The 27,111-nt window shown below is 41.9% G+C and overlaps 1 protein-coding gene across 1 annotated transcript; it reads left to right on the top strand.

Annotated features, from left to right (window-relative positions):
- The first annotated feature begins 18,145 nt into the window (after positions 1–18,145).
- Positions 18,146–22,830, top strand: si:dkey-175g6.2 (uncharacterized). The gene is made up of 2 exons (XM_066651495.1): positions 18,146–18,390; positions 19,663–22,830. The coding sequence occupies exon 2, from the start codon at positions 19,707–19,709 to the stop codon at positions 21,552–21,554; it is 1,848 nt and encodes a 615-aa protein (XP_066507592.1). The 5' UTR covers positions 18,146–18,390; positions 19,663–19,706; the 3' UTR covers positions 21,555–22,830.
- Positions 22,831–27,111: the final 4,281 nt, after the last annotated feature.

The following is a 27,111-nucleotide window of genomic DNA, read 5'->3' as shown; positions in this document are numbered from 1 at the left end:
TTCTGTATTTACAAAGAATGTGGAGTGGTTGGAGTGGGCACTGTGTGTAGCCTTATTGACCATAACACATGATGTGCATAAAATATGAGCTAATAATAGCTGTGCTGCTGCTGAATGGTGTCAAGAATATACATGTACTGCATTTTATTTACTTTGTATTTCATATACTAAAGTACACACACAACTGTAATGAGTATTACTGAGTTATTTTTGCATATAAAAAAATCTATATAATAGATTGTAAAAAAAAACAAGAAAACAAACAAATAACTACATTGTAAATATGTCCCTTTTGATTAAAATATGGACTAGCTCAAGCAGCAGGTCACAGTTTTGCAGAGGAGCCACTCGATGGCAGCATCCAGTCACCGCTGCTGTCTGATGTGTTAATGCACTGTGACAGTCTTTGTGTCGAGCAGCAGGCAGTGGGATGGGGGAGTAGGAGGGGTCCATAATAACAAGACAAATAAGAGGAAAATTGATTTTAGCCATGGTGTATTTGCCAAAGGGAGATAAGAGGAGATGTCAGTTTCTGGAAAATGTGGATAAAACTCTTTGTGGGGGTTCAGGTTTTTGCATAGTGGGGGAGGGATGGAAAGAGGGTGTTTTGGAGAAGGAGAAGGATGGAATTCCTTTGTTTCTGAAAGAGAAGGACACAGCCCACAGCTAATGGTGAAAGAGTGAAAGGTAGCCATAGTGCATCTCAAGCAATGTGCGATGTTGTGATACTACCAGCACGTCACTTGGGCTCTTGTAAGATATGGTGTCCAGAACTAGCAATAAATTGTAAATAAGTCAGAAAGGACATGAAAGTTGCAAAAATGTGCACAAAGATGTGCAAAAATGGAAGCAGATAGGGCGAGTGCAAGAAAAAGAACATATTTCTTCTTGCTGGGAGAAGAAAATTGAGCAGAATGGTGAAAGAAAGAGTGAGGAGGAGGGGTGGAGATGGAGAAATTGAAAGAGTGCCAGAGTGATTCAAGCCACCCCCCACACCCCCCCCCCCCCTTTTTGTATTTTACATTCAGCGCGGGTCGCTTCCTGGCACTTCATGGTTTCGACCCAGGCGTATGACGCATCACTCCCAGATGAAGGGGACCTGCTGCTGCCGAGGCTGATAATGATAATAGTTATGATGATAACAATAATAACCAACTTCCCATGTCGCTCCTGCTCGGCCTGCCGCTTACGTGGCAGGAATATCAGCTGCTCTCACACATTTTGTGAAGATGCTATGGTGGCCTGGGGTCTTTGTGTGTGTGTGTATATGTGTGTTTGCATGTGTGGAGAACAGTATGTGTTATGTATGTGTGTGTGTGTATGTATTGGTGTGTGGCAATTCGCTTATTTCTGTCCCTCACCTACTATTTCCTGTCAATTAAAAGCTTGCCTGAGTTTGGCAGCTCCACCAGCTGTAAGTCCTCCTCTCACATATGATTTTGGATGGTCAGGATGCAGGGGCACTCCTCTTATGGTGTAGCTGCAGACAGGTCACAAAGCATGACAAAAAAAAGCAAGTCAAACGATCCCTGATTTATCTACAACAACCGAATTCTTTTACAGGCTTCTGTTGAAACATTCTGCCTAAACTACACTGATAAACACACAGATTCTGTATACAATCTCTCACATTCATCACTCATTATGTTTGAAAACTTGATTTTGGGGAAAATTACACATGTTTTCTGAGGCCTGCAGCTGTTTTTGGATTTGTGCATTGTGACTCATACGCTGTAATACATGCACTCAGTATTCCGTTGCCTCATGACCTGAATCATTCTAATGCAAGACAATTTTCTTCTTTTTTTCCTGCTCAAGAATGTCTTTTGTAACACGGACAAAAGTAAAGATGTCTGTATCAGCTGCAGAATGATCAATATAAACCAAACCCATAGAACAGTGTTAAAACTGTCATACTAATTGAGTACATGATGGAGCAAATATAAATGTCTGTCATGTAAATGATTTAAAAATATATCATGTCTGCTTTATATTGAATTGATATTTTGTAAAGCAAAACCAAACTTGAAATAAATGGATGAACACTAGCAACTTAAGGCTCTGAATAGTTTCTTGATAATATGCATTACAATGGAGGTATACAGCCTTGCGCCCAATGATTCTGGGTAGGCTCCAGACCCACTACGAACCTGAACTGCATAAGCGGTTAGAGACAATGAATGAATGAATGAATGAATGAATGAACGAATGGAGGTATAGACACAGTTATGCTGTTCATCCAACATTTTTTATAATACAGCCCTTTATACAAAATTAATCAAATTAAACATCATTAAAAATGTATGTTATTCTGTCTGTTCAGAATGAATGATTCAACAACAGAAAATGACTTGCATTTCTACTTGATTATAGACCTCTGCTACAAACACAAATGTAAACTCCTGCAGTTACTATTTATGAGAATTTCAGCTAAAAGCATAGTGCAAATGTTATAATAAGCTTTCCTGCTATGAAAGGGGATCTTTTTTTCACAAACAAATCTGTATGTGTGTGTACGTATTTATTATCTCCATAAGTAGAACATTAAATGATTAATCTGTTAATAATTTCTTCTGAAAACCTCTTACTGTTGACTGTAGAGGTCCTAGTTGTAATGCTACTCATAAATAAAACTTGTTGTTTGGAGGCTGCAACTTTTTTTGTGGTTATTACTTGCTGTGAGTAACAGGCACCCAGAGTTATCTCTGGGAATGAATTCAGCAACTGAATTTGGCATTAATTAGCAACTGAATTTTTTTTTACAAAATATGTTTTCAGGGTGTGTCTATAAAAACATATATGACAGATTACAGTCAAAACTCACAGATGATACTGCTATGACCAAAAGCATGTTATACGTGTTTAACTACATAAAAAGTCAATGATACCCTTTTCCCCATATTTTTCTCCTCTACAAAACTCAGACGTGACTCATTTAACCTGAAGCCAATATATACTTATTAAAATGACTAAAATCATTGACAATTTCCTGTAGTGATCCTATTTAAATATGTCTAAGCCTTCCTTGCACTATCTCCATCTGATGTGTAGAATCCCCACCACCCTTCTTGGTGTACAGTAATTAAAAGTCACATTGTATGAGCAAAATGCTTTTAATTGTTAAAAAGTGGGTTTTTTAGAGTGCAAATTTGCCCTCACACAACAGAGACTTAATTACTGTCTGCAAATGAAGGAATAGATTGAGTGCCATTAGGTGTGGGGCGGTGGGCACGCAGCCATTAGCAATGAGCTAAATTGGGCTGATTTCCATTCAGGGACACAGGACGGGTGGTGAAACAAAGAAAAGATGAGATAGAGAAAGAAGGAAAGAGGCTGATAGAAAGGGGGGAAGGGGTGAATAATAAGATTGAGGCTAAATCATGTGTATGAGGCAAATACTAAAGAGTAAAATGCACGGTTAATGAGAGATTGTCATCGTTATTGCTGTGTTTGGCCTTTTAGCGTATCTGCTGAGCAAGTCACGTTGCACCCTCCCTTTTCTGATGATAAACATCTCTGTGGGTCCCTTTAATTTATCTACCACTGTGTTAAAACGGATTAGTTCAGTCTGGCTTCCTTTTGCTATTTTTATACATGTTGAGGCCCTGCCACTGCAGTGCATTTGCGTAAATATTGCCGTAAAAAGATGCTATCTCAAAGTTATAAGGCCACATTTAGACACAAGACCAAAATATAAGACCCCATTCATGAGATACGACGTTTCTAAAGAGGGATGCACGTGCATGAAATTGCACTGCTGCACTGGTTTCTACAGACAATGAAGTCTAAAAGCTCAGGAGGCTACATCATCTATTGAATGGGGCACTGTGTCCATTGTTGAGATAAACACTGGGGTTGGTTTTTCTGGACAGAGATTAAGCCTAGTTATAGATTAAAAGGGATTTCTTGTAGAAAATCCCCATCCATGGGTTAATGTTGCCAGACACTGAGCTTAATCTGTATTCTAAAACCTGTGCTATTGTAAATGTAGATTGAGCAAAGCTAATTTGCGCTGCGGTGGACAGACACGACTGCCTACCAGTCTGCAGCTGCCTCATACCACACATTAGCCATTCATTGTGGGGGACAGGAATTCCATTTGAGCTTATTATCATAAAGAGGTAGCTTTTGTCTAAAGATCAGGATTTGTTGAATGTTTGTGTGTTTGTTTTCATTTTATCTTAGAATTCATTTTTATGTTTATATTCATTGTATGTTAATTTGTATTTTGAATGTGTTTCACATGTCTGGTGTCCCTTAGGGACCTTTTGCCTGTGGCAGCTGAGTTAATGTGGAGGACAGCTGGTCTAATTGATTCCTTTTTTTTTGACCTTTTCCTTTTGAATGCTTTGTTTCTTTCACACTTTTGACATTTCCCTCTTTTCTGGGTTTATTCTGATATGGGTTTGTGTGTGCGTATGTGTGTTTGAGGATAGTAATGGGTCTGTGAGCCTTAATCCTATTTCTGATGGCACTGTTTACATATCTCTTGACGCGTGTTAGTGTTAAAGCACTGTGTTTATGCATGCAGGTGTGTGTGTGTGTGTTTGTGTGTGTGCATGTTTGAGTAAGTGAGTGAGTGTGGGAGAGAGTGATAATGCGTTACTTTCTTCTGAGGCTTTTCTGTCACTCGTTCTTTTCATCCCTTGAACATTTTAACCCCAGCATTTTTGATGCTTCATATCAAAGCACCTCAGAAAGATGAAAGGGAATGGACAATGTCCATCAGCATGTGCGCAAAAGAAACAGAGCAAAATGTAAGGAAAGAAAAGAAATATATTTTATATAGTAACTTAATGGAAGTGCATCTTGCAGCACAAAATGTTCCTAAATGTTTCTGGCCTGGACATAGTGTTCCAGGGCAAAACCTATAATTAATATAGATCTATATTATGAAGTATCCCTTCAAAGGGATAAAAAGCTACTTTGATGTTATGGACAACACTTCTGTCCAATGTGTTAATTCACATTCTGCTCTGAATGACTTTGTTTACATCTCAACTCAAAAATTAAAAAAAATTAAATGAAAACAGTTGGTGGATTTCCTCTTTAAGACTATATCTAAAAGCTGCAACCATTGCAAAAAACATATAATCATCCTAAATGTTTTATGGCTGAACAATTAGAGCTTTTAACCCATAAAATTCAAAGAACAAGGTAGGGCTTTACATGGTTACAAGGTAATTCTTCTCTAGCATAAAAATGATGGCTGTGATGAAATACATTTGATACTTCATAGGCAAGATTTGTTATAATACAGCACTAATTCTTAAAGGCTAGCTAGCTATACTCACCAGCATTGTTGTTTTTGCTTTTTCAAAACCTGTCTCTCACCTGTCTTACACTACATTTCAGTTTACTTCTTTCCTTCAATCTGCCTTTGTCTGTCTACCTAAATATAGACTCAGAAGCTTCCCCATTATGGCCCTCTTTATTAACGTTAAATGACAGGATTTTGCATGTTTGCACAGCTCCAATCACAAGACAAAACACCACCTTCACACAGTCATGCTGATGTCAGAGGAGGCCGTGGAACATGTGTATTTCGTAGTGAGTGGGCACACAGCAGCAGAGTAGCAGCACAAATCAGATTTATTGTGAGTGTCACCCATTTCCCTTCCGCCCTCCATGTCACTTAACGTCACTTTCACATCAACCATTACATTGGTCTGTTTCTGCTCTCTCTCATTTTCTCTCTTGCTCCCTTTTCTTCACAGTCTGCCCCTTTTGCTCTTTCACCATTTGTCTTCTGCTCCTATCCATCCATCTCTTCATCCACACTGCTGCATCTCCATTGCCATTTCTCTTCCTTTTATCAGGCTGTTTGTGATCCCCCTATTTATCATGTGCTCTTAAGCTTTATTATTGGTGCACTGTTATGTGCAGATGGAAGAAACTGTAGCTATTTATAGTGATAAAACTACTCTGACCCTTTCATCACAAAAGAAATGAAGAGTCACTTATGAATCCCAGAATGAGCACAGTATAGAAAAAATATGTAATGCAATAGATATTAGGGGTTATCTTACAAGAAGGACAGTAAAGCTATATAGTACTGCAGGAGTATGTAATAGGCTTTATTATTCACTCCCTCACCTTTTGGTGGTCTATCTCAAATAATTTCAAAAGGAGAGAAAATGCAGCTTCTCTCACAGCTGAGGCTGATTACTGAAGCGTTTCAAAGCCATTTGATTGAAAATGAGTGCAACTCGAGCGTGAAAATGGCAAGCTGTTTGTGATGTCACATAAGGCCTGACTCATACTGTAGTTCTGCATTCTGCCTTAGTCCAAAGGGAAAAAAAATCACTGCTGCTGCAGATGCGGCATGGAGATAGTAGCTTATTTTCACAGTTAGAAAATCCTTTTTCCCCTGCAGGTGCTATAAACATCTGACATTTGCATGTGAGCGCCTGACATTTGTTCTGTCACAAAATGAATGACGCTCGCCTGTGCTTTTGGCAATGGACTCGGCAATCCCCCCTTTTTGTCTGAATGAAAGGGGGAGTCTTGTTCACTGAGGTAGGTTCTGTTGGGTTTTTTTTTAACCTGAAGCAGGTCCAGTGGCTTGCCAGCTCAGCCTGAGGCAGCCATGTTGGAGCTGAAACGAAATGGCGCCGTACTCTGTTTTGCTCTTGTGCTTTTTTGAGAGCTTGCCGTCGCATTTCCCAATCATTGGTGCGGCATGCAGCCTCTCTCTGTTCTTTTTGCTTCCTTAGAATGCTGTTGTTTGCTTAAATTGCTCTCTTCTTGCGCTAGAAATCTGGAACAGAGCGTGCGGCTTGCAAAAGGGTGGCTGATTGCAGCTATTGTCTACAGAGTGTGGCTTGCAGGCACTCACAGGATAACTGCTGCTCAAGGAGACTGATGCGGTGGGGGGGTGAGAGAGAGAGAGAGAGAGAGAGAGAGAGAGGAGAGAGAGGGAGAGAGAGAGAGAGAGAGAGAGAGAGAGAGAGAGAGAGAGAAAGAGAGAGAACGAACACTAAATGTTGAATGGGTTAAGTTTATGGCTTATGGCTCTAAAACCAGAGTGTTTCTAGTTTGTAAAACCCTCCTGAGAGACTCCCCGCATTCAGGCACATTCACTGTTTCAAGAATGTCACATACTACTCTGTGAATGGCATCGTCTCTACAGAGCGGAACACATACTGAATGAGCCCTGTTTCTTTACTATAACCCTACTGTATGTAAGTACAGTATCTCTCTGTGTATGACCAGTAATCATGCACTTAGCTTAACTCTTAGCACCTTGCAGGCATGTTCAGTCAATTAAAGGTTTATAGGCACATTTTCTGCAATAACGGTAGTTTTAGTAGTAAAAAGTTATTTTACAAATGTATGCCTTTATAATTTAAGTGCTTGGGCAGTTGGTTTTAAACCTGCCTACAGTAAGTAGTGTGCAAACGTAAAATACCATTATTAATATATTTCCAGTCATAAAAGCTAAATAGAAAAAATATGAAGGAAGCATATCTAACAGAACTATAAACTCTTATTATAGAAATGTCAATAGTAAAATATAAATCCACTTTTTTCTTTTTCAAAATTTAAACTGTCTACCTATTGCCTTAGTGGCAAGTTCATTATTCTGAGAACCAAAGCATCTTTTTTTTTTGTTTTGCCAATTCATGTCCCTGTTTGCTTATGTCTATTCAGTAATGGCTTATTGATAGCCAATATTGATCTTATAGTGGAAGTATGGACAAAAACACTTACTGATTTTGCACAGTACTGTGTATCTGATGTTTTGTGGTTTATGTATAATCTGAAATATTTTATAATTAACCGAGATATATATGTACACTATATGGCTCCACCACTCAAAGCTCTGTTGATTTGTTGATATCCCAATAGTTTTTAACATGTGTTTCAGTAGTGAAAGTGTTTGGGAATAGGTATGACACCTAAGCTGGACAAAGGTTTATATTAACGAATACAATTTCATATTTTATGGGCACGGTGAGGGGGAATTTCCATGTTTACAGATGTGACAGTCTTTCGTCTTTGAACATACGTTATCATATGCTGGCATTATGGGGAGAGAGAGAGAGAGAGAGAGAGAGAGAGAAAGAGAGAGAGAGAGAGAAAGAGAGAGAGAAATGTGGTGTGTGCGTGTGTGTGTGTGTGTACACTGTATATAAATTGGCAGGTTGTAATTAAATGTGCAGACCTCTCCACTATCTCCTCCTCCAGCCGTGCGCCAGTGACGCACACGACGGCTGCAGAGAAGTGAGTCATCCAGCCCCGAGGATCACCACCCCTCCCTCTGTCTCTCCAGCCTCCCCACCCGTCCCCCCTTTACCTTTCTCCCTCCATTCACTCCCCAGCACTCTCCATGCCTCTAGCCTCACTTCTCTTTCCTCCAACATTTCCCCTCAGAATGTTTTACCATGTGCCCAATTTCCTTCCCACTTTATGCATTCCTCTGTATCAGTCTCTCTCTCCATCTCTTTCTTGTTCTTCCAATTTCTACAACTTGTCTTACCTGTGCATCCCTTTTTTCTCTCTTGCTCATTTTTGTTCTACCTCCTCTGTAAAATCAAACAGCAATTTGTATTTCTCTCCTTGTTCTGACCTCAACTATTTTCATAAAAGAGTTTTTTTTAATAATAATAAAATAATTCAGAACAGTAGGAGACCAAGGCGGTTGGGATGATGTGGCGACTTATCTATTCTGAACTACACACACACACACGCACACACACACAAAATATGACGAAGCAGATGACTTTTCACGCTTCAGCTCTCGCCCCACTTCAAGGAACTCGAGAGAAGTGATCGATGGCTCCAAGTTCTAGGAAAACAAAGGAAAGAAAGGACTGAAAAATGATGTGGAAAAGAAATAAAGTCAGAGGGAAAAGACCACAGCTTGCCACAATTACCAAACAGAGCCCTGAATCATTATCTGAGTCATAATTAATAATTACCTTGGTCTTTGGACAAAGACACAACCTGCCAAAGAATGACAGCGCTGATGAAAACAAATTAAATACTAAGGAGAGAGACCACAAAAAAAGAGGGATTTAGGTTATTAGACCTATGGGTCAATCTTATCAATGTGCCTCAGTGATAAAGGCAACAGTGCAGAGTGCTCTACTCTTTACTCCAGGTTTTAATCATGCTGGTACTCTCTTACTGAGCCCATGTATGGCTCTCTGGTCATTTATAGAGCGAGTGGGAAGAAAACACATTAAATTCATGACTCATGTAATTGTGTGCACTAGCCGGGTCCATTTTTTTTCCTAAAAAGAGAAGTTTATCCCTTGAAAAAAAAGCAATTTAACGCCTAACTTTGCATGGTTATCCAATTAACTTCATCCAGCGTGAGGATGTGCACTGGGGAAATACCGATGTCCATAAGCATTTTAACACCCAAAGTGTTATAAAGGATTGTTTCAGCAAAACCTGTTGTGAAACAGAACCAATTATGTGGCAAATACAAAAAAAGCCGAGATGAAATGCAGGGCGTGGTGTTCAGGGCCCTGGGAGCGAAACTAAAAATGTGTGTCAATTTTGAAAATCCTCTAAACGGACGCTTTCTTGCTTGTGCTCTGACTCATGCAGTTCTCCACTGAGCTGGACTGGTGGGTTGGGGTGGGGTGGTAGACAGAGTCACAGTGAGTGCACTCCAGTCCCCAAATCTCCACTTACCCTCCTCCTCATCACCTCCTGCAGTTGTGCTACTGACTCTGTAAATCTCCAGAATGACTGCACTAGGACTTAGAATGCATTATGCATTGTGAAAAAATATGTGGCAATGTGTAGAATAGGCATTCTCTCAATGATGGCATCAAAAGCACATGCATTTCTTAAATATCAAAGTTCAAACAACCAGCAGCAATCAATAATCCATACCAGCACATTAACTGATAAGCTGAGCAACGGCACAGAAAGTCATTTTTAGTGACAGTCAAATGAATCTATGGGCCAAGAGTGTTTTGTTAAAGCATCACATAAAGCCTCCAAAGCTTGTGATGTTTTGACAGTCAAAATTAGTCCTTCATTTGCGGGTGTTTCAACAGTCCTACATTTAAAGAGTTTTTCTGGCTTTAAATGGTTATATTGTGCTGTAAGAACAAATACTTGCCTATTGTCAGAATTATACGTAGATGCTTGCACTAGTGCATAGACCGTCCCTGTATTGTTTTGACACATTGCAGAGCTGTGAGATCAGCCTGTCCTTGTCTATATCTTAGGTTTCATCCAGAGAATGTGGGTTGTAGGGGTCACAGGGAGGGATGAAGTGTTAGGACCACTTCATCAAAACATTATCTGAAACAACAAGGTCACTGCTCTCCAAAGGACACCCTATCCACTCAGCCCAGACAAGAGGCTGCCCACCCAGAGTTCAAACGAATTCAATATCACCTTCCTTCACTTTCTGGTTTGCTGTAGGTGTAATAACTGTGATTATGACTACAATATATTATCAAATACCTTGGACATATGATTTAAATATATACAAAAACAAGTACACAAACTATCAATAGCATTACACAGCTCTCTGAAGTTGTGCATCATTCTGTAGTAGACATAACATATTAGTAATTTAAACTGCTTTTCTCTATATATTAAAATAAAAACAAATCACTTTCAAAAACTGCCTCTGTCATGCCATGGTGGTAAACAGATAACCTATACCTGATACATTTTATCCTGTGTATATTTTTCATTCCGTGTGACAGGAACCTCTAAATTATGAGGTAATTTGGCTGTCAAAACATGAAGAATGCTACATAAATGTTACAAGCAAGCAATCACTCCTACCCACTGAAATGATTTCACATGAAAATAACGTTAGTACTGCACTAAAAAAGTAGGCTTTCACATACTTTATGTGATTTTTGACAAATCAGAGTCTTGATGGAAGAGGCAAATAAATAAATCTGTCAAACTCTATATTAAATATTGTATGCTCACGTGGGGTACACACATTTTCTGGCAAATAGATACGTAATGTGCTAAATTACAATACAGATGGATTTGCAAAAAAAAACTGTAAAATGAGATTCAAAGAATCAAAACATTTTCATATTTATAACTTATTGCAGCTATGAACCATAACAAGTAACAAACACATCTTTACAAAAATTGAAAGTACAAATTTCTATTAAAAAGAAAATTGATTATAATTATCTGCCATAGACAAATCATTAGCAGTATATTCAGTCTTCATACTCGTGATGTAATATGCACCCACCAAACTAGACTAGCTCAAAGGCTCAATGAGTGTGTGTGTGTGTGTGGGGGGGGCATTCATGTTTAAAAACTTTTGGAAGAATCATAAAAAGAGTGAAGAATGAGAGAGAGTGAGAGAGGGGCATGACAGGGAGAGAGAAGAGTGAGGAGAGAGAGAGAGAGCGGTAGAGAGAACGCTGAGATTCAGTACAACAGCATGTCAAACAACTAAAGAAACCCAAGAACTAGATGCGAGCTGAACAATGCTGTGAAAAGGCAAGAGGCATCTGCAAGATATGACTTAATTTGCTTGGATTTAGTGTAGTGTTTGTGCACTGCAAATTCATGTTTTGCTTGTTGGACATTATTGGAATTCCTTTTATTAGTGTATTGTTGACTCAGGGTTGGTTGAATCTGTGGATGCAGAATCTGTGGATAAGGAAGACCGACTCTATATTCCTATTAATAAACTATAGAAACAAGCCATCACTGATGCTGTGTCAGCAATTCCCAACTTTTTGTGCCAGTTGTTTACCTATTTGTGATGTTTTTTATGCTACAGCTTAACATCTGGGTAATTACTTTAAAGAGAAGATAAAATGACCTCAGCTTATTCTTGCTGAGTTTGCTTTAAATGCAATATCATCTCGTTTTGAAGTGGCCAGATCTGTCATGGTAATGTGTAGCCATAATGCTCATTAAAGAACATATTGCCCTCAACTAACGAGCCATCTGCTTTTGTGAATGTGATACTCTTACACAGTCAAATACAAGAGCAGCTCTGTTCCCTTCATGTCTTATAACAGTTACACAGCAAACAACATCCCTACCGCCGTGCAATTGACTGACTGGTACACAAGTGACCTCGGAGTGTATGCATTTGTATGAGGCACACCATGGCGTGATTTGATGGATTGAATCAGGCAGTGGTAATTAAACGATTAATAGTACTTAGCTCAAGTCAGTTCATCTCCTGTGCTGGCTCCCACAGGGCCCATCATCATGGGGAAATTACACAGATGTTATCTCTCGCCTACAGACACAAACACACACACACCCACACGCACACAATCATCATATAGAAGGAAGCAATTTCACATACTGAGATGTACCTAATCACCAGCATAGAGGGTTAACACAACAGCTGCTGGGGGCATGGACTATAGTGCACTTCCTCTAAAATGAAGACTGTTGTTTAAAGTATCACATGTACAGATTGGACTCCAGGTGTAAACTGATGAGATGTATTTTCAGTGGTCTGAATAAGGGGCATATGCTATGACACAGCTTGCAATATGATAAACACCACTGAGCTGGTCTTTGGTCAACATTAATGCAGTTTAAAGGGGAATCCCACCCCAGTAAACACGACCCTGGACGTTCAAAATAGGTCTAAAAGTAGTCTGTCCGTCAAGGACATATTTTAAACGTCAATGGACGTCCAAAATCCGTCTTAATAAGTTAGTTAAGTGGTGACCAAACGATAACGTCAGTGGACGTCCAAAACGCGTTTTATACAAGTAATTTATTTCGGGACCAATTAATAACGTCAATGGACGTCCAAAATACGTCTAATAGTAGTCTTTTCAATGTCTGTGTTTGGACGTCTTTTCAACTTTCATTTTCAACCTTAAGAGAACGTTGATTAGACGGCAGTCATTACATTATTTCAACGTTGAATCAACGGCTAAATGTTTACGGGGACCCCTTTATTTCAACATTTCTGCATAAATCAGTAGATGACATGGAAACAGCCATTCAGAAAAGTTTGGTGTAAAATGGTTGATTGAAGAGAAGTCAACTGACTCCGCTTTCTTTACAAGATGGTGTCAGGGACCACATCACACACATAACCATTGTATTGACTGTCCAAACAGGCATCATGCATTTATAACCATTCGTGTATGTGTGGGAGGTTTAATCCTATCAACACTACTGTGAAAAAATCAGATTGAGTGTGTTTCCATACAGAATTAGGCATTTCACATCAAAAGCATGACTTTGTTGATAACTTCATTCTTTAATGCTTACATTTATTGAACTTTCACTTTGCATCTTAAACCAATGCTTTTCACCACGTTCGCCTTGTTATTTAACAAAACCAAATTACTGTTTACAATAGCCCAGTACATACATCAAAAAGACTATTCATACATTTAAACAGCTTGAATTAAGTTTATCTATGGCTCAGTTGGTCTATCACTGACTTCTTTGTTCTTCAGTGATCCAGGGTTTCGTGCAACGGGGATTGGTTTGGAGCTTTTCGAGGTTTTTGAGGGAAACGATAACAGACAGGGCGAGGTGTAAAGTCCACCTGGAGCTCAGAAATGTTTGCACTTTCTACGAGAACGTGACTCTATTCTGTAAGTTATCGTTGTTCCCTGAGGCGGTTTAGCGCATACTCACACACCATCTCCATTCATCTTTTCTTTCTCTGCCTCTCGCGCTCTCTCCCTCTCTCCGTCTCTTTCGCCTCACGCCACCCCCCTCCTCCCTCTCTCTCTCTCTCTCTCTCTCTCTCTCTCACACACACACACACACACAAATACACACGCGCGCGCCCACAAATTCGTTCCCCTCCCTCCCTTTCGATGGATCAGAGCCTTGTAAGCTGTGGGTGTCTTGGATGAGTCACATCGGCAAATTACCCAGTTTAAAGCCTCTCTCAAATGACTTCCCTTCCAGTCGGCTGCCGCGCTGATAACCGATAACAGTTTTCATTTCCACAAGGAGTTTTGGAGGACACTTGTGCGCGCGTCTGTGTTTGGTGCGCGTACATTTGCTCGCTCGTTGCGCGCGCGCGTGTGTGTACGTGTATCTGTGGAGAGAGAGAGAGAGAGAGAGAGAGCGTGTATATAACTTGTAAACCACGTGGCTACAAAACAATAGGATACGGAGTCCCGGTGAAGCCATTTCCCTTGTACTTAGGCTTTGTTCGTGGCTGGTTATTAAAGAAAGAATTAAAGACAGTTGAAATCATTCCCTAATCATATTAAACATGACAAAACCTTCATCTTACAATCAAACATGTAACTGACTCAGTAATCGCTCTCTGAATCTTTATTTTTCTGTCATCCATTTGCTGACCTGCTGGCCTCTACTGCTTTATAATCTCATAAACATGAAGCTCCCCGGTGCCTAGCTCACATCGCACTAATTAGTGTCTGTTCTTTCTCCTGTGTAGCATTTCTGACTAACGGTTCCTTTAAGACACATTTGGACCCGACTGACCCTGTTTTTTTTCTGAGACTTTTGTCGCTGACGTATCCAAAGAGGCTTAATGTGTTTTTTTTCCCCTCTAATGTTTACCACGATACCGAACTGAAACGTGAACTTGGCAACATCACATGGCGAGCAGGGTTCATGAAGCATTGTATTCCTCCACCTATATTCCGCCTCATGCGCAAGGATTGGCTAAGAGTTCATACTATGAGCGAAGAGCCAATCAGAACTCAGAACATAGGCCCCGGTTAACCAATCACAGCACAAAGGGGGCGGGATTTGTTGTAAAACGGGTGCGGAAAGACTCAACAATAGAACTTCATAGTGTGACACGGTAGCGCCCTCTGCCGTCAGATTATGTTTCAGCACATCTTAGCATCCAGCTCATCATTCACAGCCACACCGTAGGCTTCTCCCAAATATGAAAGAACTGATGAAACCTCACTCGAAAAGGGTGTATCTAAAATGTGGTACATGAATGTACCTACCGTAAAATCTAGCTAATTCTTTTAGCAAGTGGAAGACGCGGACAGGTGTATAATAATAATAATGCTATTAAAGGCGCTGTTTCTGTGCCTATTGATTGACCAGTCAGAAGGCAAGAAAATGTGAATATGAATAGTCTAGGTGGAGTGAATGAATAATTGTATGAATGGTCTGGCTGTGTGTGTGGGTTATTAATAAAAAACACAGCAGAAAATAATATACAAATGTGGATTACAGCCCAATTTTAAGTGCACCTAAGGTATGTGGTGCTGATCAAATGAGCTATAGCTATATAATCCACTTGTTTATCGCCCCATACCAGGCTCCGGACCCACCGCGACCCTGAACAATGGATGAATGAATGAATGTATATAGTACTATATAAAACCTTTTATGTGGAATCAAATCCTTCACTCCTTTCTTTCAGTATTTCTGTGTTCTGTGTTTATTTCACAGATGTCGTGGCTGACAGCGCGTCGTTTTATCAAGTATCACCAAACATTCAAAGTGACAGTTGTTGGGTGAACGTCAGAGAGAGAGAGAGAGAGAGAGAGAGAGAGGGTGATTGATCGCGGGAAAGCGGAGGCTCTGGCTGATATGAATCGGCTCATTAACTCCGAATACGAAGCCCAAACCTCGGACGTGATTCGTCACTGACGGGTTCAAAAGCACTGGCGCGACCAAAGCTGGACAAAGGCAACACCCGCAGAGGGAGCGCTCACAGCAAAATCAGTTCTCACTGTATTTTTAAATGTGTATAAGATGTTTTTTGTTTCACCAAACTAACAACGAACGACCGCAGTATACGACCACCTCCTCGGGGTACAGTGGAATCACATGGCTCTGGACGACAAACATGACCCTCAGCGCTGAAACAGGAACCGACACGCTGCTGGGTTGCCGCATGCAGCACCATTTCACTGCTCTCTCTCTCTCTGTGTCACCCCTTGTTTCTAAAGCATCATCATCATCGCCTCCTCCTTCTCCTCTTTTCACGTTGTCTCGCTGAGGGGCTTCAGTCGGGTCGCTGAGCCCCCTGCTGTAACTGGCCGGGTTTTCAGCGCTGCGTAAAGCAAAACACACCCCTCCGTGTCCGACATTTTGGGCAGCCACGGCACTGTCTTTCTTTTGCTGCGGCGATTCAGCCACTCAACATCCCCCACCCGCCCCCGACCACACAATCTCTCTCTCTCTCTCTCTCTCTCTCTCTCTCTCTCTCTCTCTCTCTCTCTCTCTCTCTCTCACACACACACACACACACACACACGCTTAGCTTTCTTGCGTGGGTGCAAAACGCGGGTTCCACACCATTACGCCCGAGCCGCAGAGGGTGGGTGGGGGTGTTAGTCTTCCCCTCAGCGATCATTTGTTTCGTTCATCTCGTGGGAGGATAGAAGGGCGCTTTTATTCACACACTGCGTGTTGTGGCACTTCCATTAGAACTTCTTTGCATTAATGGCATTAATGGATCGGTCTCTTTCTTTTTTATTATATATCTATTGCATCTCCTTGCTCCATAACTGCTATAGCTGTTGTGGTCATAAAGAGCGCAACCTTGACAACGTGGGCCCTGCATGAGGACCCAGGAAACACAAGACTGACAGATTCATGCCGGCGTCGACTGCAGAGTGGAACGAAAGGCTCCATGTGGGTTTTAGCCTCAGTTTATAGGTTACATTTCCAAAATTAGACCATTTATACAGACAAACGAGAGCAACTGTTATTCGGTTTTGCATGTCTGGTGTTGTTTATGTCGTAAAAGAAGTACCGTGAGAAATAAGGGAATGTCATGGTGGAGACAGTCCCAATCAGGTGAATACAGACAACCATGGTTTCTTACGTCATAAACATAAGGAACCATCATACAGTTGACCGAGGTGTGGGTGGAGACGAGAGCTGGGGACAAACTGTAGACCTGTGTCACTGAATATGATTTTGAACAATGCTGTGTTTTTTTTCTTGGAAATATTGTCTAAATATGTTATTTAAGGTTTACATGAAGGAGTTAACCGTTTCAGCGCTACTGGGTTGGCTTGGGGAGGTGAAGGTGCACTAATGCTGAGTGTTTGCCCTCTGACCTCTATTAAGCTCTTATCAGGCTCCACAGTAGAGCTCTGCTGCTTTTTGAGCTTCTAGGCACACAACATCGGAGGCAGATTGGAGGTTCAGTAAAACGACATAAACACATAGGCCTCGGCTACACTCTCGCAAAATTCTAAATGACCGGGACCAGGCAGTAGCGTGCAATTATTACATGATCAGAAACAACAGCTGATACCGCGCGGTCGTTAGATGATCAGAAACAAGGCTGATTACCGTGCGCAAATGTCATGCCAATGGTTGGATCAGGAAAGCGCACTGGTGTTCCGTGACGCATGGAAGCATTTTCAGAAAGGTTGAAATTAGATTCCCGTGATGATGATGATGATGATGATGATGATGATGTCACGGCTAGCGGGAGGGACTTCAATATCTACTCTGCGACAGATCCAATTACACGAATCATAAACTGGGTTGGGTGTGGAGGATGTTGGCCCTGATCCTACACAGCATTACCCCATTAGGCCTGTTTCGAAAACCCAGAATAATATGATTAACGATGAATTTGTAACCCCGCGAAAGAGGGGAGGAGGGGAATAATTTTCTCTTAAAGGGGGGTGAGACGGGACTAAAATATGCCAAAGGTCCTCCCTCGCCCTCTGCTTTATGTATTTGTTTGTGCTGTAGAATAAGTGAAAACAACAACAACACACGCCTCAGGCTGTGAATGAGTGCAGAATGCGAGGCGGACACGAGGTCATTTTTACAGGGAGACAAAGAGCGGTGGACTGACATTAAACTGTCCATGTGCACGGTGGCCCCCCCAGATGCTAAGGCTCCTCTCCGACAAAATATGGGGCTCCTCAGAGCCAGCAGCACGAGCACCTCTCCCAGCAGATTCGCAGTAGGCGAATACTCCCTCCCTCCGTCTCACCGAGGGCTTCGGTAGGCATGGAGGGGAATATTGGGGGAAACTTCGCTTTAAATGCGAGCGCGTTGGTGCTCCGCGCCGCAGCTCTTAATGGAGAGGCCGGTTTCATTCATGCCGTTTCCGTTCATTCATCAGAGCGACGGAGCGCGAGCGACGCACGAAATTCTTATCAATGAAGGGGGTGACGTCAAACGCGCCGCGAGGTTTTTTGGCGTCACGTGGTAAGCAGCGTCGGTACATATTGGCGCTGCGCTGTCCGCGGTGCTGAAAAACAAAAAAACACAACTACAAAGAGGTAAGGATCCCGTTTTCTCCGCGCGTTCAAGTGCAGTCCACAAATGACCCATTTCACATGTGTCACAAAGAGCCGAGCGTGAACCAAACTGTGCTTCATCCGGGGGGGAAAAGAAACTTTTACCTTCTTCCAGTCTGAATGAAATTCAGGACCAGGATCAGCTCCTGAACTACACACGTGTTGAGACACGAAGACGCACAGACGCGCTCTGAGCTCCGGCTGCTTTGGTGCGGGATAGCAGGTGAGTGTCGTGTCCACGGTTTTGTACAAACGCATCTTAACATCCTACAGAGTCAGAATAATAATAATAATAAAAAGAAAGAAAGAAAGAAAGAAAGAAACAAAAACATGCTTACCTTTGTCAGCCTCTTTCCAGCGCTGACTGTACGCTTGACTACAAAGAAAAAAAAATAGGCTTCTTTTTTACAGATACTCACCTCTGGCAACAAATACTCTAAATCTAGGTTTAATCTCAGAAAATTGGTACCAAGTCATTGCTCCAACACCTGAGGCAGGAAGAGCTAGAGAACACGAGAAAAGAGGTAGTTCTTCACCAGCGCCGTCATGAGCAAAACTTGGAAAATTTATACAGCTGTGCAGAAATAAAAAAAATTAATAATAATATGTATCAATACCGCGTAACATTCCGCATAGCACTGCCTCGTTCTCCAACAAGAGCTAAACTGGTATTTGATGCATGTTCCACGTTTGTAAGTTTTGGAGTACAGCGTGCATTCAGAAAACATCCAACTGCTTTGTTTCAATTCATTAGAGTCTTCCACTGCAGGGATAAGTTTACTAAAATAAAACGTAACGTCCTGAATTCGAACAGATTCAGTAGGAGTTATTACTGTTCGTCTATTAAAATTATTAGATCAGCCGCTGTGTGACAGAGAGCGACACAGACACAGTGGAAGCTCGTTGAATAAAATCTGGGCGCTGTAACCACACAGACTCCATTTCTCTTGGGCTTTACGGTGTTGTACCAGCACGGATGCATTACGCAGTGTCACAGTCATCGGAGTAAGGTGCGACAGTGTCTTAGGGAAGTTAGATTCTGATGATAATGTCCGTTTTCCCGCAAGCAGCAGGATGGATGCTCGGGTGCGAGATAATTATAAAGCGCACTGCAACAGTAGCACGATCATTCCGCTATTAACTCTGCCCTTCGCTTTTCGTGCAACAGTGCAATCGCTTTGGGAATCCAGGTGCATTTGGAGCTACAGTGATGATTACATTCCTTTCATTTTCTCTCTCTCTTTCTATTTTTTTTTTGCCTTGTTGCGAGGTAATTTTATACACGTCACGACGTGCACATTTCAACCGAAATCATCATGGAAAAATGTTATTAGATGAGGCTATGTACTTAAATACCATTACAATGCATGTGAAAAGGCATTGTTCTTATTCATGGAAATGTGTGTGTTACATAAAACGATCCACTCCTGGAGATTTGTTTCCTGATAAAAATGACCACGAGGTTAACCTCTTTTTTTGTTCCTGTCATTTCAAGGTGCTTGCCCTGTCCCCTCTCCCGCCCTGGCCCGTCTGTCCTGCATGGTCATGATCTGCTGCCATCCCTCTTCCAGTACCTCTACTCTCCTGCTAATCCTGCTCAGCATTGCTCCACAGCTGCCTGCTGCTGCCCCGCTGCTTACTGAAAGCCCTCTCCCCAGCACCAGCAATGAGACACTCCAGCTGGTGCATCCGGACCTGGAGACAGCAAATGGAGCAGCCAGGACACACAGGAAAGTGGACAGGCTTTTCCAGCCCCCCTCAGGACAAGACCACCTCTCACACATGGATTCTGCCAGGGCACTAGCTTCAGTCCTGCTGGAGGCTCTCGATCACCAGGAGAGAGAAGAGATAGGTGACCGAGAGAAGTTCGAGGAATATGTGGAGAGGGAGCTGGGACAGGACGTGGAAATGTGGAGGGATCTGAATGGAAGCAGAGACCCAGAACAAGGCAGAGGAGAGGTGGAGAACGTGAAGACTACAACACAGTCTGGAATGACTGAGGTGACTGAAGGTGAGGAAAAGGGAGGAGAAGAAAATGTAGGATTAATAGAGCCCCAGCTTTTCAGTGAGAATAAGGTAAACAATATGGGAAAGGAAGAGCTTTTGCAGAGTTTGCTCAGTATGAAATCTGAAGTCCCACACCAAATTGCCACCTCCCTTCAGCGTAGAACCAGGGGTTATTTCCAAAACATTGACCTTGGGCTGCAGGACAATGAGATCCTCCCACCCCTAAAGGGCTACAAAGCCTATAACCAGCAGCTGGCTCTGGCCAGTAAGAAGCTCAAGTGGCAGGAGGAGAGAGAGCGCAACCCTTCACAGCTTGACAGGAACTTCATGGATGATTTTGACTTCATGGAGGAGGAGGAGGAGGTCCTCCCCCGTGAGGAGGAAGAGGCGAGGGCACGAGCTGAGCAGGAAGAGGTGCGGAGGCAGGAGGCGGAGGCACAGGAGGCGAGGGAAGAGGAGCAGAGACTAGCAGACATTGCCTCGGACATGCTTCTGGAATACATTGGCAGAAAAGAGAAAGCAGCTTCTTATGTGAAAGACATGAAGAAAATGTCACTGCTCAACAATGTGGCTGAGGACAAGCGCTCCAACGAAGTGGAGGACAGTGATGATGACGAAATGGACCCCGAGACTATTGACAAGCTGATTGAAATCTCCAGTAAGCTGCACCTACCTGCTGACGATGTGGTTGAGATCATCACAGATGTGGAGGAGAAGAAGAAAAGGAAGGACGCACCCCCAGTCAATGCCCCCCGTTTCCGCCCCTTAGTCCCCCTCAAAGCCAAGCCCAGGGCTCCTGCTTACCAATACCCCAAGTCCCCAAAGAAATCCTTCCACAAGGTGAACCCATACAAGAAATGGTACAAGGAGAAAAGCAAAGCAAAATTCAACAAGCAGGACTACTGGTTTAAGCCACAGAAGCAGTTACTAGCATACCCCTCTTTTCCATATTACCAGAAGCCATATCGAGCCTATTACCCTGTTTACTTTCCACCTCCTGAACCACGCTTCTACACAAACCCCAGCCTCTCTTTTGACTACAACTTTGGGGGCTCCATGGGTTATGGCTTCAAACCCCCCAAACGCAGAAACAGAGACAGAGCCAAGGCAAGGGAACGAAACTGGGTGCAGGCGCCTCGCCAGCCCCAGAGCCCCTTTCCTTTAGTGGACACAGTCATTTCTAACTATATCCTCCCTCATCCTCGAACTTACCAGACTCTACCTGTGCCCAAACCCCGCTCACCCCCCAGTGCACCAGCTGCACCCAGCTACTTTTACCACCCTGACTATGCGTACGATGAGCCAGAGCCAGTGCCAGACAGCGATGAGGAGCTGGAGAACTTCATTGAGAAGATTTACTACAATCGCAGGTTGTTCTAGAGGCTGGGAGGAAGACCAGTGATATTCTATAGCGATGAAAAAGAGTGAGGAGAACAAAGAGAAAATGGAGTGAGCAAGGGCATAATGTTAGGGACTGAGAAAAGACTAATTCTATGTTACTTCTCCACTCTTGTTTTTAAAAAACATTCCAGGTCAGGCCAGCAAAGCGATGTTAATGAGGTTATGAACCCTCTCTGTGTGTTTGCATTCCGTTCCTCTCGCAGTTTACATTTTCATTTGGTGAGAGAACTTACGGGTGAATTTGTCAGGTTTCATTCAGGTATGGTTTTACTCTTGCATGTCAAAAAAAAACAAAAAACAAAAAAACATTTTAGGTGCCAACTGCAAGAGACCCATGTTTACAGAAGGATTACTTTTCTGTTTTGGTCACAAGTGATTAATTAATGTGAATTTTAAAAAAGGGTCTACGCTTGAAGCTGAAATCTTGAATCACTTGGCACTGCAGGGCACATCTTATAGCTTTCTGTAACTCCAGTAAAATGATTATAACTACTGAACCATCTTTTTCACAGGCTGTGTTTAGGTGTGATTATTAGTGCTCCTATTGCCTTAAAATGGATATATTTAATTCATGTGCATGCAGGTCTTGCACCAGACAAAAAAAAATCATAACTCGTGAAGCAGAAATATATAGCCACCACAAACAATACTTGAAAGAAAAAATCTTCCATTCTGTTTAAAGGAATGCAAAATGGTGGGTGTTTTAATGAATGCGTGCCCTGTTTAAGGTAATTTCCTATATTCTTTCCCCATGCCAATGATTTTTCTGTACACCTCACGTATCTTTTTCTTATGTCAAGTTTAAAACTTTTGAAAACACCTTTATTACTGTTATGGGTTATTGGGTTACCTCTAACATTCTACCAACACGCTATCTTTGTCTCGAGGGTCAACTGAAAGTTGTATATATTACGTCTATTCAATGAAGTTTTAAAATGTTTCAAAGGTTGTGAGAACTGAACTGAGGTTGAAACGAACGTCTGCACGTCTATCTGTATTTGCATCTTTAAAAAAAATCTGAAAAAAAAATGTGGGGGAAATTGCCTCTTTGAAAAACTGTGGTTATTAAAAAAAATACACAAAAAAACCCTGCGAAAGAAAAATAATTATGAAAACAAGTGTTTCCACAAGTGAACCAGTCTTGTGAAAGGAATTTGTTGTTGATGTCAACTTCCAGATTGTAAGTTGTACAGTGTCAAATAAACAAGTGTGTGCAATGTGTAAATAACAGCATGCTGATTACTAGTTTTGCTATATGACAAAAATAAAAGCAACTATTTTATTAAAGATCAGCTTTTTTTAAAATGCCTTATTGGAGAGCGTTTGATTAGTCATTCAGAATAATGTGCCATTTATCCATTCAAGTGCACTATTTCATATTTCACATCCAACAAAAATGGACATAGAATCATTTTTCCCTTTTCACCCGCCTGTAAAATTGGAAATACAAAAGGGTGAAATTATACATGTTATAAGTAAAGCCAGAGCTGCACTTGGCAGCTGAAGGGGAAATTTGTGTGAAAAAAAATGAAGGTAGAACAGCCTAACTACCTAACTTAGATATTAAATATCAACCTAAAAACAACATAAAAAATATCAATTTACCGTGTAGTTGCCTGAAAAAGGTAGGTTCCTTGCTACAGTTCTGAAATTCAAACAAAGAGGTGATTCAAAATGGTTTTGTATATTCACAGACACAGTAACTTGTGACTCTATAAGTCACATACTGCTGAAAAATACCCCTCCATTTGAGCCAACCAATAGACAGTTATTACCTTCAGTGAAACGGGGAGACATGAAAGAGTATATGTTTAAGAGGCATTCAAAAATGCAGAAAGAGAGAGAGAACAAGAGACTGGAATGTAGAAAGGACAATGATGTGACGGGAATAAGTATGGGGACACATGGAACCAAAAGAGAGGGGTGGGCTGAGAGAGAGAGAGAGAGAGAGAGAGAGAGAGAGAGAGAGAGAGAGAGAGAGAGAGAGAGAGAGAGAGAGAGCTGCAGTGATTAATGAGTCACATGATTGACGGGTGAGTCATCTACTGCCATGCACCACTGCAGAACCCCAAGCATTACGATTTATACTCACATGCTGGACACAAACACCCACACTCTCATACACCCTCACCAGATAAAATGTTTGGCCACCTATTGTAGGGACCCAAGCAAGAGCTTGCAGACACGCTCATATGCTCCCACCTACACATTCCCTCACCTGCCCCCCCAACATATGCCCACCTACGATCACGCATCCACCCATATACTCACAGGCATTGTATATAACTCAAAGGCCTTTCCAGATATGAAAAACTGCTTCATAATTAAATGCAGAGGAATCATTTTGACCTCTGAAATGTATAATATTGTGCGAATGGACATCTATTGTCATAAGTGCGCATAATATTTCTGAATAATGCAACCACACACGGGGTAAAGCTGGTTACATTAGGTTTTTCATTCTGCCATGACACGAAATGAGTCTTTGCTCATATTATTTGTACAATTTCTGATAAAATATACTTACGCCCCATAGCAACACAAGGCTGACATCAGTGGGTTTAGCTTTTTCGAAACCCAAGGTTTCATGTTATAAGCAGAATACTGAGCTAAAGCCTCCTTTGAATTAAGCATTTGAGAGGTTGCTACAAGCAGTGAACCCGCTACAAATTGATTCAATATAACTACAGATGTCCACCTACTGATAAGGGGCCAGTGCATCTTTCAGCCAGTAAACCAGCTTCAGAAACACGGTACTTCATTGCATTCTGTTTTTCTCTTCTTTGATGGCATGCAGAAGCCCTTCGGTGAGCCGTGATGAGAGGAGATCTATCAGCGAGCATAGAGGAAAGTAGTACCATTGAGCCACTGTCAAAGGGTGCCGGTGAGTCATAAGCACTTACATTCACTCTCGGCCTCCACTGAGCAGTTCCACTGCAATATGAAAAGAGTCTGTTACATTATGCCAATAATTACTGTAAATGGTGACATAACCATTTAAAGCCTACACAAACACACATACACATATGCTGGGTTGCACACATGAAAACACACTAGCTGTTTTACATGCAAGCTGTAGCTAACAGTGCCTCCACCCATGCCAATTTGTTGCATTTACTCATCACTCGCAACAACACACACACACAAACACACACACACACACACACACACACACACACATGCACGCACGCACGCACACACAGACAGCCACACAAAATCAAGCTCACAAAACATAGTCTAAGTCAGTGACGGCAGAGGCACAGATACTTCAGATATAAAAACAGACAGATAATTACACTGAGTCATACACAGTACTGGAAGCAGCTCTGATGATGCACTCCACCAAGTCAACCAACCAGCATTCGACAGCGCTTCAAAATGGCCAAATCATTCTCCTCTCAAACTTTCCCAGTGACTAAAGCACATCTTGCGCACTCCCTATATTTGCCTGATTAGTAATAATTGAGCCAAATCATGTAGAGTTCCATGAGATTGCAATAATATCCCCTTGATCCTCTTTTATACGCCAAACCTTTATACATGATGATAATTACAGTATAATTATCAACTCCCCTTCCTGTGCAGGAGCTGCTGCTTCTCTGCTTGTCTCCGTATTGCACTCCGAGCTTCCTTGCTGAGGTAAACAGGTTGTTTTGCAAATTCAGATCTTGCTATTCAGTCTGCTTTCATCTTCAGCGATCTTCTGAATGTGTTCGCGCCATCATGCACAAATGTATAGCTATGTGTTTCTGTCATTGCATTACAATACAGTATGCAAAGTGACAGCCTGAGCTTTTTGTGTTTACACTGTGTCAATTCCTGTCAAAAGCTTGGGAAGTATGGCAGAGTGCTTACAGCCATGGGCTTGCTGCTGGAGGCCTGTCATGTTTCTGTTATAGTGCTCTAAATATACAATGACATAAAACGTTTAACCAGCTCCAGTGAGAATCAAGCTCACTCCGTTTTATATATTGTGCCTGTTCAAAGAGAAACATGTACACTTTACCGTAACATGTTGCTTTACAGGAGCAAAACAACCCCCCCCCCAAAAAAAAACCCATTATAAAAAACTTATAGCGATTATATTTTGACGCAATGTGAAAACAGCTGCTATGTTCAAATGGAAGAAAAATGTAAATGGGAACAAAGAGTGATACAAATAAAATGACTCTGACAATATGCATCTTTTGACATAACTCTTTTTCTCTTTTTTCACTCTCTCTTCTTTACTCTCTTTGTGCATCATTTCTCAGCCAAATTATTATCATCACTGTGTCAGGAACACCTGCAAAAAGGTTAATCGTGAAAACTGTGGAGCAAAGCAACGGCATTACCACTTAATTCACCCTTCCCCACTGATGCTGTTTGTGCCAGAGGCAGCGCTGAAAGGGGGAGAGGAAAAGGTGAAGAGGGTGAGAAATTGATGGAGTGAACGAAAAAGGGGAGGGAGTAAAAGAGAGAATGAAGGTGAAGCTTTGAGTGACTCACCCTGTGTAAGTACGTATCCAACAGCTCCATAAAGTGGTGGGCCACCTCCACACTAATGAGCTCACTGCACAGTCATAAGCACTTACATTCACGCTCGGCCTCCACTGAACATTTCCACTGCACAAAACAGAGAGAGATAGAAAGAGAAGAGAGAGAGAGAGAGGAGAGGGGGGGGGGGGAGATAAGTAATATAAATGTACAAATAGAAGCTTACATGCTGTGACTATTTGGTAAGACCTAAACAGGATGATTAATGTTAATGAGTAACTTATCTGTAAATAAATTCTGCACTGATAGGTGTTTGCAGAGGAACATCACCGGTGCATCATTTATCTGAAGCTTACAAATGTGCTAATCCCATTTATCTCTCCGTGGTCTTTGTCTCTCTGCAGGGTGGCCCACATTACGGACATGGTGTTCCAGCCATGGGGTGACACCTGAGCTGGCCTTCGCTTATTCTTTACAGCAAATCTCTTGTGAGCCATTCTGGCCCATTCATTATTGAGCAGTAACGGTTTTCGTTTCGTGAAAAGCGAGAACAGAGCGAGAGAGAAAAACAAACAGCAGGTGCCACCACCCAGACAGACGTAGTGGTCAGTGGTATGGCCAGCAGCATGGAGAATAACCAGACAGCCTGCTTGGGGTGAGTAGACAGGTCTAAATATGGATCTTAATTTGGAAATTTGGAAAAAGCAAGAGTGCATCTAGGTGTCCTGGCTTGGGCCAGATTAGATCATTGGTGTGTAATTTGGATTCAGTGATAACCTCTTATTAAGTGAGTTTAGTAAGGGAGAAGATAAGCATTCTTGCTGGAACAGGATAGAAAGTGGCTTGTAAAGGGAATCACACTGAGGCCAGATTATATGACTACCGCAAGTCTCAGTTCTTTTTTTAAGGACCTTTTAAGCATGATGTTACGAGTAACTGTGTCTGATGTTGCTTTCTCTGCTTTCCATCTAAACCACACACACAGTAGTGAGATACAGGCAAACAGTTTACCACGTTCCCTAGCTTTCGAGGAGCAGGGCAAACAGCAGACGCAGCATCA

Source organism: Hoplias malabaricus, chromosome 18 (genome assembly GCF_029633855.1).
Source record: "Hoplias malabaricus isolate fHopMal1 chromosome 18, fHopMal1.hap1, whole genome shotgun sequence".
Taxonomy (NCBI): domain Eukaryota; kingdom Metazoa; phylum Chordata; class Actinopteri; order Characiformes; family Erythrinidae; genus Hoplias; species Hoplias malabaricus.
The sequence above is the reverse complement of the archived record's forward strand: the minus strand, read 5'-3'. Positions and strand labels throughout refer to the sequence as shown.